This window comes from Ixodes scapularis, unplaced genomic scaffold (genome assembly GCF_016920785.2).
Source record: "Ixodes scapularis isolate PalLabHiFi unplaced genomic scaffold, ASM1692078v2 PGA_scaffold9__187_contigs__length_104089568, whole genome shotgun sequence".
Classification (NCBI taxonomy): Eukaryota; Metazoa; Arthropoda; class Arachnida; order Ixodida; family Ixodidae; genus Ixodes; species Ixodes scapularis.
The window spans coordinates 21,687,587-21,699,852 of record NW_024609884.1 but is presented as its reverse complement, the minus strand read 5'-3'; the positions used below and the strand labels follow the sequence as shown (position 1 = coordinate 21,699,852).

The window sequence follows — 12,266 nt, the reverse complement described above, 5'->3', positions numbered from 1 at the left end:
CGAGTGCCTCATGAACATTTGGGGTCGCCACACAGGCCGACAAGTTCCACACTTTCACAGACCATGCCCAGCTGAACGAGATATTGGAGTCTTTCTTCTTCCAGGGGTTTGTTTGTTTTAGGAAAAGTACACACAATCCCTCTAACAAAAACATGCTTACTAAGCAGCTCTGCACAGCATAAACCATAGCTTGAAAGGTCTCCGCACACACATTGAAAATGTTGAGCGTGCACTTCCACTGGAAACATTGCTAGGTGTAGAACGCGACACTTGGTGTTGCTAGTTTTTCTTTCAGAACTGAAATGCTGTCATCAGTACTACTAGCCTAGTAGGTATGCGAGGTAGGAACCTAGCTGGTACAATTTGGCGTAGGGCACTGCTGTGTGCGAGTCAAGTGAGTGAGAAAAAGTGCCAATAGGCGTGTGCCGTCACTCAGTTCCTGTCCGAAACTACTGCAATAAGAATAAGACATTAGGATATCTGTTAGCTAAGGGAGGGGTTTTCACACTATGCCAGTCCACCTTTTTTAAGATCATGGTTCCAGAACTTGACGAGCGACCACGACAGGCTTCCAAGCGAGAGGCTGGTCTTGGCACTCATGCACACGCATCCTTTGCCAAATGCTCTTGAACTAGCACTTTCTGAAAAAGTTAGATGAGGCGTTTTGTTGCTAGATGTCAGTGTGATGAAATGTACGTTTTTATATGAAACCAATTTTGGAAATGCTCGCCTCCTGCAGATGCCAGAGTGCTCATAACAAAATGGTGGACCTCTTTCTCTTGTTTGCTCTGGAACAGGTGAACAAGTGTCCTAAAATGTTTGACAAGCTCTTGACACCCACTTTTATAGTTTGTTTTACCTCTATACATTGCAGCAAATGCCACCAGTGCGAGTGAGCTCCTTGCTAAAGGACACACTTTGGATGCGAAAAAACTCTCGCAGCAGGGATAACTGCCAGAGCGAAGAGCTCGGAAACAGGATATTGTGAAATCCCGAATCTGGGGGAAGCCTTTAACGTGACCGCATAAATCGGCTTAGTAACGAAGTGCACCACAATTTGTCACAGAGGTGCCTGAAGGTGAAGCAAACATTGCGTCAAAATGTCAAAGAGCGAACTTGCCCGAGTATAAGAAGTAAAAAAACAATCTGGTTTTCTCTACCTACGGCACCCGTCTGCTAATCACGCACCCTTTGACTAATGCAACAACCAACAGACGGTGGCAGCGGCGGCTTACAGCAGCTCGGTACAGAGTAGTATTATAGCATCAAAAAAGCGTGCACCAATTACGATTCCAAAAAGTTGTCTGCTTTTGGAATGACCGGGCAGCAGCTGAGCTGCCGTAAGCCACTGCTGCTACTCTGCCAGTTGTTGTGCCAGTCGGGGGGTGTGCGATTAGCTGATGGTTGCCGTAGGCACAAAAAGCCGGTTATTGTTTTTTTACTTCTTGCTCTGGCAAGTTCACTCTGAAATATTGATGCAATGCTTCCACCATCTTCAGGCACCTCTGTGGTAAATCATAGTGCAGTACGTTACCACGCCAATTTATGCGGTTACTTCAAAGGCTTTCCCCAGATTCGGGATCCCCCAATATAGCTTTGACCAGTGTCTTGCTGCCACTTCACAACAACCCATTTCTTCACATTTTTCCTGCAATCACATTGCTGCCATCTTTGGGCACTACAAGTAGTACAATCCCAAAAACGACACTGGAGCACACTCACAATCAACTTTCAGAGCAGGGATATGGGAAACCAGCAAGAGACAGGCCTCCCAAAATTTGAACAATCTTGCCGATGAAACATCCTACAGCAAGCAATAGGCCCGTTGCAATGCGTGCAGCACCATGACATCAGCGCATTTTGTGAACCCAAGGTACAGATCACACTTCCTCACTGCGCCTCCGCTACTGCTTTCGAGTTGCAGTAGGTGCCGCCAGCAGTCGTCGCAGTCATCGGAGACGGTGCTAAGGGAGGGTTGAGAAAGGACCAGCCTCGCCAGCCAGCCAATACGATACCGCCTCCCCCATTTGCGTACACCCTCGCATGGCTCGGCTGCTTGAGCGGTGTTGCCTTGGTAACCTGCACCCACTCACCTATGTCACGTGCTAGCAGGAGACTATGGTACCAGACTCCCATAATTTGTCAACATTTTTTTTTTTTTGCTAAAGGTTTATTGGGAGGCAGGTGACAAAACCAAGTGCAGATAAGTGAGCAGCCTGTGCATCACATGGGCTCTCTGCACACAATCTAAAATTGTATAGGGCCAGTCAAAGGTCATAAACTAGAAATCCTATTCCTTAACTTAAACAAAAAAGCTTCCATAGAAAAAAAAAAAAAAATATATATATATATATATATATATATATATATATATATATATATATATATATATATATATATATATATATATGTATATATACACACATTTTGCATTGACAATTTTTATGCACTGATAATTTTAATAGGGATTTGCTTTCCAAATTTGTTGGAGCAGTGAACCATAAAGCCTCGAAAACTCTAGTTGCTGCTCCTATAGCCACTTCATATTGAAATGAACATTGGACTGAATCAACAAATACTTCTGCACTTCTTTTTTTTTTTTCCTCCAGAATAAGAAAACAAATCAACTCTATCCAAATGAACTGTTGGTTTCCGAAATAGTGGGTTAAAACAGATTTATTTCAAACAATCAAATAAACATTGTCCTGCAGAATTAAACACACATAGAATGCCACTACCAGTACACCACTTTTCATAGAAACTTTCCATCAGCAGCTGCAATTGCCCAAACAGCATTTAGCATACAAGAGAAGCACGGCTGCCTTAGCCTCATTTTTTTTTCTCACCTTGACAATATGTACACATGTAAACACACGTACGTATAAATAGCACAATGCTGTTACATTTCCCTTGTGCGTCGAACTTCCTTTATGTAAGAATTTGCTTAGGCCAGAGGTAAGTGGGGCATACACAAAACACCAAAGCAATTAAATTTTTTCTGAATTTCAAAGCTTCAAAAAATACAAACTGGGAATGTTTATGACTAGGATCACATGGTGGACAGAAAAGAGCAGTCAGATCAAAACCTTGGGAAAGAAAAAAAAAAAACACAAAGGACAAAAAAAAAACTGCTTGTATGGCAATGCAGAAGCAGTCTACAAGAAAATGCACAAACGGAGAACAGACTTTATATTAAAACCTTCATGAAGAAAAAAAAAGAGCAAGACAAGAAACATTGCTTATGGGAATGCACCCGCTCGCTACATACACATGTATGTACATGCCCACTAAAAATGTGTGGCAGCCAAGAGAACACTGCCAGTCCATGCCGTCAAACTACTAGACTTTGGCTTATCTGATGAGGATGCCTCACCTCTTGCTGCACCGTCCAGAGAGAGAAAAAGAAAAAAAAGTACCCAGTCTGGGGATACTGCAAGTGAAAGCTCGAGCAAAGCCTCTTTGTACACTCTTACACATACATGCACGCACACACCCACCCACAACACTGACAAGAAAAGGAAGCCAAAGAAAGGGGAGAGCCAGAGAGGGTTCTATTCATTCCACCCCAGTTTCGTAGCTTCAAGCTTGCATCTTCGGTGTCTTGCTTAGGCCTGTGGAGAGTGGATTATACATGTACATATACATCGGTGTATTTACACACGCACATGCACACACGTGTACATTACATAATATATATATGTATGTGTGTATCGGTGTTGCCAAACAAAGCATTTGCTCTGGTCTGTTCTTCCCCTGGTGGTCCTCCTCGGCTCAACAGCAGCCTCCACCTGCGCTTGCTCCGCCACCGCTCGACGGCATGCTCGGATTGGTCGGCGAGTGCTGGGGACCAATTTTGATTCCGTTGGCCTGCAAGCAACCACACCTCGTCAGCAACCTGTCCCAAAGCGCCAGGCACAGCCGCACGGGAAGCTCCACCCCTTCAGACCCATCAAACCACAAAGCTACCAGTCCTGCATTTCCATACTAAAACCAAAATGTGTTCAAAGACAAAAAATATTGGTACAGCGCTGCTGCTGTCACTTTCACAGCTGAATTAATACTTTTAGCTGCACTCATCTGCACTTTAACCCCTTAAACGTTTTCAGTTTTTGGGAATTTCTGACCCTCGACTGCTTAATTGTCGTCTTCAAAATCAAAGTTGTTGCCTTCAAAATAAGATTTCGAACCGCAAAAAAAATACGAGCAAAATTTAAAAAAAAAGAAAAAAAAAATGAAGCGCTGTTATTTGTTGGCATGGCCACAAGCTAAGGCATGAGCGAACCTAGTTCCTCCAAAACGGTTGAGTGCGTGAACCGGGAAAAGCAGACGAGTTATACTTGTCCTGAACTGGGGACGGCTCCACTTTGATGACCTAGGCTCGTCCAAAACGGTGGAGTGTGTGAACTGGAAAAAGCAGACGAGTTATACTCGTCCTGAACGGTTTGGGGACTGCTCCACTTTGACGACCTAGGCTCGTCCAAAACGGTGGAGTGCGTGAAGCAGGAAAAGCAGACGAGCTATGCTCGTCCTGAACGGTGTGGGGACGGCTCCACTTTGACGACCTAGGCTCGTATAAAACAGTGAAGGGGTCGAAGTGAGGCTTGCATTAGCATTACCAGCCAATAAAAACAGTCCCAATGTTGCACCCTTTTCTCCCATTTCTAGCTGGGGTGATAGCATTTGTTTTTTGGTCAAAAGATTATTATTTCTGATTCCCATTTGCACAACATTTACAGCAATCATCAAATGCTAGATTAAATTTTAAAAAGTGTAAAGCTACAGTGCTTGTACAGTCAAGAGCAACACGAAGATGCAAGAGCGTGTTCGCCTAAAGTCAGCCTATCAACACAGGAACAATATGCAAAAAGCAAGACAGCACTTTCATTCAAAGAAAACCCGAGACTGGGACAAATAAAAAAAAACGGACAACACGCCCGTCTCGTGTTTTTGTTCAATGGTGTTTCCCAACCAGCTCACCTGCATAGTTTCCCTCCTTACAGTACTTTATTAAGTTCAAAGTATGTTAAGCTAAAAATTCAGATTGAAGTTAGGCATTTTAACGGCAACTATAGCACATGTCTATTCCAAGTAGCAAGGAAGATGTCTTGTAGATTGAGTTGCAAATAAAACCTGCTAACTGCAGCTGGTGAGTGCTTTTGCAAGCTGCCAGCTGTGAGACAAACTTTTGCAAGCAGAAACTAGACATTTTTCAATATAAGCCTCCATCAAATTGCAGACACCTTGGCCAGGATTTGAACTCGCCAACTGGGAATCCGCAGGCTGGCACCTAGCATCAAGTCACCGAGACGCTCTGTGTAGTGAATATAACTTAATATTTCTAATATTACACATTTTCTTCGCTAATAAGTTGTTCCCAAATTTCAAATTGTTATACAATTGTTTGCAACATGCACACATACAAAAATTTAGGGTGCCAGAGTTGCTTTCAGTCATGGAGAGAGAGACTCTTAACATACACTGTGAACTCAACTCACTCAAAATGCCCGAACCAGAGTGAAAGACAACCTTCAGTCTAAAACCAAGGAATGAGAAGACCGAGCTTTACAGCTACAGCCGATCGACACACTGCCCAGCTAACCGCGACACAAATCAACGCAGGTGGGAAGTAGCCCACGCCGTGCAACACCCCAGCCCCTCACGACGCAGGCGGCCAGCCAGTTATAGGAAATGCCTACCTCGTTATTGATGTCGAACACCCCCTCCTGGATCTTCTCATAGATCTCCTTGGCCGTGTTGATGAAGGCCTCCTCCACGTTGGCTGCGGTCTTGGCCGAAGTCTCCATGAAGATCAGACCATGCTCCCTGGCAAAAGCTTCCCCCTCTTCCTTCTTCACCTCTCGCCGACTCTCCAGGTCACTGCACCACAACTCCTTAAGTTCACCAGACCCTTCGACCACCTCCACACAAAGGGGCTGAAGGTACCCAAACACACTGTGGCATTACACCGTGAAACATTATGCAAAATACATGCACTGTCAATTAAGCGTGGATCCTTTATTCATTACACTGGTACCTCTAATTTATTTATTTATTGTTCCCTCAAATAGCGTACCAAATACAAAGTAGGCACACTCAACAAAGAAATGGATTGGTAATGGCAGATTTAAAAAGTTTCGAGTTTGGGACGGTGGCAATCAACCCGGGAAGATGGTTCCAGTCTTAATATATACGGGGAATGAAGTACGAGTGAAACATTCTTGTGACAGAACTTGGAATGTAAATCTTATGCTGATGAACGAGAGGAAAGAAAAAAAAATGGTGTGCGATTAATTTCCTGTGCAGGACGGAATTATGAAACTAAATTTTATGGGATAAAGGAGAGATTTGTTTGGTGCAGGGATAAGGCTGGCAATGATAAAGCAGCTTTTGTGGAAGTCACGCTGTGAGTGCAGTGCAGTGTGTAAGGTAGGCAGGTGAGAAAGCGAGAGCCGATTGGGTGATCGGGTGTTGCCCTTACGTGCATGCAAACCATGTTTGCGTGCAAGTAAGGGCAACATTGGCAGGCTTGCGGTTGTGCGTGCTTCGTTGTGTGAGCGGAGACAACGGCTGTTCAATCGAAACCGAAACCATGCCACTTTGCTCCTCGCCTACCGGATCTTACAATTGTATGCAAAATGTAACTGTCTAGCATACGACAAAAAAACAACAAAAAAAACAGTCCAGCGGCGCGCACTTGCCAGGTCGGCAGGTGAGGTACAAGCTAAACACTCAGAAAAAAAGAACCGTAGCGCATCGATGTATGGCATCGCGAGCCAGGGTCAAAAAGTTCTAGGAGCACTTTGTCCAACGACTGAACTCGTGACAAACGAGCACGCTATGCGGGTTCACCGTGCAGACATTGTCTCCTTTGCTTTAGCTCACTTCTCTTCACTAACTTTCTTTCGCGGCAGATTTCTTACGTACCGGGGTCCCTCTCGAAAGAAAGCCCACCGAGAGAAACCTAGGTAATCAATACTTTGACAAGCAGTCTTTGAAAAGAGGGGTTTTTGTAGTAGCGTATGATTTAAACAAGAGCAGGAATGTTGATGAACACGCGGCAGTAACTAAGTTTCAGTTTAGAAAGCGACACATCTGCAGCGACGTGGGGACGGCAACACCCTACGTCGCGCGACCCATTAACTGTGGTCGCACTAGTGCTTCAGCGCACAAAGTAACTCTCGCCACACAAAAAAATTTGGTTTTGTTTCACAGCATGACGGCATGGCTCGGCATACTAGCGTCAGAGCGTCCGCACACGCCCGCGTTTATCGTTGAAAAAATCTGAAAAAGGCGCTGGACGAGACCACTGGACGAGAGCCCCGAGACGACAGGAGAGTGCGAAACGCGAGACAGCGGGAAAAACCATGCAAGGGGGGGGGTGATCGGATGGACGATTGATGCGGGGTACTTAGTGTTGGGCGGCCTCTTGCGCCACCTAAGTCACGCATGCTCAATTACGGTTCTCAGTTTAGTTTCGGTTTTGAAAGGCGACCGAAACTGGTCCTTTGATGCAGGCTTGGCGCTGACTACCCATATTTTGGCAAAATCTAGCAGGACGTAGCAAGGTTAGCCCCTTGGCGTGGTTTGGCGTAGCAATCACATCACTGGAGCACATCAGACGTTTCAAAGACTTCACACGGCTCGGAAAGTGCACTAAAGTTAAGAAAAATGTAGGTAGATAAACGTGCAATAATTTTATTAAAGAATTTTTTAATTTAAATTAAAATTTTAATTAAAGAATATCGCTGACACGGTGCGTTCTCTTGCAGAGTTCCATACAAACCCAAGTCCATCGCTTTCCATATGCCGCTGCATCTATCGTAAGGCGGAAGTACCTGCCGAGCAAAAGCCGCCAGGAGGACACAATCCAGTCACACCGCTGCGGCAGGTTTCAGCGGTTGTTTCCCCACCTGCCCATCTTACACCCTGGTGCAGTGGTAGCTAGCGAGATTAAAACGAGCGGATCTGTTTTGAGTGCGTTTTAATGCAGCAACAAGAGCGGCTTGTATGCGATTCCATACAGAAGCTGCATACTCCGAGCTTTGACGAAGGTTTTGTAAAGAACTGACTGAAAAACCTCTTTACTGCAGTATGCAATTAATTTCCAAAACGCCTGGACTGCAACGCACCAGCACTAAGGCACAGCCGCAATCAAGAGAGACAAGTACAATTGATTGACTACTAGATCAAAGAGGTTAGTGCATGTGCCACTGCTGTGCCACAAACAGATCATGAACAAAACGTGACAGACAGTCCTCATCTTTCTATCTGTGGTGTCCTTGGTTATTTTTCCTGCGACGAGTGCTTTACCCTCGTGTACCGTCGGCGTTCTGCTTGCTAAGAACACATGGCTGCCATTAAATGAGGGGGAATGTGCACTGTAATGCAAGCCTGGTGAATACCAGAGCTATGCTGTCAGAATTTCAAAAGTGTGTATTGGGAACGACTGCTGTGAACCGAACCCTTGAGCCACAAAGCTGGGGATGCTTGTGCAACCCTATCTCTATGTACCACCTGACTGGCAAATGCGTCCTTGTGCTAACTTGTTTTGATTTCAACAGTACCTAAGTAAGTGCACTTGACTAAAACATCAATAATAATCCTTATTTAAAATAAAAAAAAACACACAATGGTCTGTAGATTGGTGCAGTTCTACAAAAACACCACAAGAAACAAATATATACAGGATCACACTGAAGACACACTAATACTAATATAGTAGAAAACACAGAAATATCAATTATATATAGAATATTTTATATACATTTTTTTATAAACTATATAAACTGAAAAGCGGTAGTGCTCCACACACACACAGCAATAGCAAGAATAGCTCATTATTGGTGCGACTGTCAACACAAAAACTACTCCAGAGGAGGCACTGGCTCACCTCTTGTTTCCAATCAGCATGATCACCATGTTGGAGTTGGAGTGCTGGCGAGCATCCTCCAGCCAGGTGGTCAGATGATTGAAGGTGTCCCTCCTGAAAGGATCCACGGGGAATCTGTAGGCTTGGTCACACCAAATCAACAAGCACAGATGCAAAACAAAAGCCATACCGGGTGATGTCGTACACAAGTAGAGCTCCAGCGGCTCCCCTGTAATACGATCGTGTGATCGAGCGAAAGGCTTCCTGCCCAGCCTGTGACAAAGAATCAACACATCAGGCTACAACAACAATATCTGTAGAGAAAGCCACAGAACAACCAAGTATTAAGCCTCTAAAGCTCTAGCGATCACAGCAGCAGTACGGGGGTATTCACTGGATGCCACATTTGAGGATGCTGTTTAGTGCTCAGAACGAGCTCACACTAATAGGCTTCTAAAACCGGCAATCTTGATGGTGTGGAATGCATGTTGCAAAAGAACTGAGGAAGCTCGCCATCAGCATGCGCTCAGCATCCACGCACACAGCTATGGCCGCCAGTGAACACTCCCTATACATGCCTTGCACCTATGTCACATGATGACGTCGAACACCGGTAACCACCATGCTGGTGGTTGACTCGACGGCCCTTTGCAGCGAGAACAATGGTAAACTGCACCGCGCTCAGTCGTGCCAAAACGATCGTTTCGTCGGCATGCCCCACGAGACAGAGTAGCCATCAAGTTAAAGAAAGTATGAGCGGCAGGAAAGGGATGCGGCCGCGGATTAGAGTTTGCGGGACGCATTTCATAGGGGCGAGCGACGGCACTTTTCTGCCGCTGTTTATGTTTGTGCACCCTTTGCATCGGTTTCTGCCTCTTCGTGGTGTAGATGGCCTTTGCCTTTCGTTACATAACGCCGTTTCCACGCTTCGAGCGCACCTTCAGGGCTCCCGGTCGAGTACGGGTGAGTGCCGCGCCGCGACCCCAGCCAGATGGCGATCGGTCGGCGGCTACGCCCGTGTACAAGCTCGCAGAGACGCCGTCGCTGGGGCATCGGTTTGTGCCGTCCGCGAGACGGTATCGTTTGCAAGGAGCGAAAGTATGCAGGCGAGCCGGTTAGGAAACATCATAATATAAACCCCGAGACAAAGAGAGTAGTTGTGTCCATTATTTGATTTATCCTTGTCTCAGGGTTCAGATTATGACGGCAAATTTGCGTTGTTTACCAGTATTTCGCAAAATCTTAACAATGTTTCTACAAGCGACTCCTAGAGCGTTCGTCAAATTTTAAAACCGACAATTAAGCTTTTTTTCTTTGGCGACACGACAGTTTTTTGCATCAAATATTCGGCGGCGGCATATCGAAACTTTCTGGTCGTAGTGCAATAGCATGAATGCCGAAAAATTCCGCACGTATGTGCCTAAACGTCATCATCGTAAGCTCGGCACGGTTTTCCAAGTTCACATGTAACATAACTAGGTACCTTTGTTGAAAACATGGTGCATGTCAGCGCATGTCCGAGCAGTTAGCGGCATCCTACGCCCTAGTAAGCGCATTCGCGCGGTGTGAAGTCAACCACCAGTATGGTGCGGGGCCCCGTCCTTCCCTAGCGTGACGTCACTTGCAGGGCATGTATAGGCAGATGACGAGGGAGAACTACAGCCATGATACGCAACACTTGTGCAAATCTTACTTCGACGGAACTTTGAAACTATGCTAATGAATGTTTCCAAAAATGCTGCAAGCTACTTGACCTACTGCGCACTTGTATATCCATGTTGAATTCCTTGGTTGAACCGGAGGCCCTCGGAAACATTAAGCACAGTTTAGCATCAATAGTGACAGATGGACCAGTTGGTACATGACTTAATTTTGAGAAAATGCACCACAAGACAGGGACAGAATAAGTAAGACAACACGAAGCGCTTCGTGTTGTCTTGCTTACTCTGTCCCTGTCTTGTGGCGCATTTTGTCAAAATAAGACAGTTTAGCATTCGACACACGTGGTGAACACACTTTCCAAGCAGAGAAAACTAAAGCAGGCCTGTCAAGAGACGAGCAGTTGAATTGAAGGACAAAGACAACATCTTTCTCAGGAATGAAGCAAGTATTCACCGTGTCCCAAATCTGCAGCTTAATCTGTTTCCCGTCGATAGTGATCATGCGGGCTCCGAACTCGACTCCTGCAAAAAGTGTGGGAAAAGTCGCAGTTAAATTTCGGACCATGATTCGACGCTCCGGTACGTCGTAACATGGTGCGGACGAAGGTTCACGTACCAATGGTCAAGTCATGTACGGGCTGGAAACGCTTGTCCGTAAACTGCAATAGGAGGCAGGACTTCCCGACTCCTGCATAGGAACGGCCAGAGTGCCAGGGAGACTTGGGTGAACAGTGGGTCAAACCAGCCACCTTCCGTACCAGTTCGCGCTTGCATCGTGCACATTTATTTAGCGAGAGCCCGGTTTAGGCACCCCCGTTTATAGAGAAACCCAGTTTCGAGAAAAGGCGACGAGACTCCTTCTAGCGAATTCATTTTTAAAGAAACAAAATTCGGGATTGGGCGACGCAAAACATTTTGCGTCTCGCCTGGTTTACGGAGGAGGGGGTGGGGGGCCAAGGCTTGGGTAAACAGGCCTCAGTGAATCACACGCTAGCCTTTTTTAAACAGCGTCCCCTTTTCGATCCACCTCCCCGCCGCAGTACTAACTTGGTCACTCGGCTCGCACTGCAGTCGACAAGGAAGCTGGAAGCTGGCGCGTTGGCAGGGGCGTCGAACGTACTCGCCGCTCGTTCGGCACGCGCACTAGTGGCTCCGGTATAACAAAGCGTTCAAGAAAGGAGATCGCACCGCCAGCCGTCTGGTTGTCAGCATTAGGCGCGACAAGGGGCAGCCAGCATGAAGCACAACCCACACATGGTCGATCTTTTTATTTTTTTGTTTTAATCCAATGAATGATCCGCTGATCGCGAAACATCTGTAGAGCTCAGTTCCGAACAAAGGTTTGGCTACAGGGCCTCGAAGGCGTCTCTACAGAAGGTAGATTGTGGACACATTAAAACGAGATATATCAACTGGGATATTACGACAACGTCAAGCTTTATGAGCACCCAGTTTTCGCTAATAGAAGAGCGTAACGTGTCGCCATTTTGGCTTTACCAACTCAGATGTTAGGAAACGCGTCATCGTCGGATAACGCACGGAAAAATGCTTCGAGCGGAGATCAGCAACCTACGAGTAGCTTACCTGTATCGCCAATAATAATGTATTTGAACAGGTAGGCGTATGACATCCTCACGAAGCGCTTGTCTCACCAGGCTCGCAAATAACACAAGTCGAACGCCACTCGCTGACTGTCCAAAGAGCGATTTCTACATTGACGTCACGCGACCATAATA

General features: G+C 46.0%; 1 protein-coding gene across 1 annotated transcript; it reads right to left on the bottom strand.

The window, feature by feature from the left end:
- Positions 1 to 2,658: 2,658 nt before the first annotated feature.
- On the bottom strand, positions 2,659 to 12,266 carry LOC8052407 (ras-related protein Rab-2A). Its single transcript, XM_002434382.4, has 7 exons — positions 12,115 to 12,266; positions 11,147 to 11,218; positions 10,985 to 11,052; positions 9,060 to 9,142; positions 8,891 to 8,983; positions 5,697 to 5,877; positions 2,659 to 3,867 (listed from the first exon to the last, which is right to left on the bottom strand). The coding sequence occupies exons 1-7, from the start codon at positions 12,158 to 12,160 to the stop codon at positions 3,772 to 3,774; spliced, it is 639 nt and encodes a 212-aa protein (XP_002434427.1). The 5' UTR covers positions 12,161 to 12,266; the 3' UTR covers positions 2,659 to 3,771.

What these genes read in the sequence shown, in the direction of transcription:
- LOC8052407 (XM_002434382.4), bottom strand. Translation starts at nt 12,160, where the DNA reads ATGTCATACGCCTACCTGTTCAAATACATTATTATTGGCGATACAG. An exon ending in CTTGTGTACGACATCACCCG is followed by an intron (nt 8,984 to 9,059) that starts GTATGGCTTTTG and finishes GGATCCTTTCAG; the next exon opens with GAGGGACACCTTCAATCATC. An exon ending in ATGCTGATTGGAAACAAGAG is followed by an intron (nt 5,878 to 8,890) that starts GTGAGCCAGTGC and finishes GTTGTGGTGCAG; the next exon opens with TGACCTGGAGAGTCGGCGAG.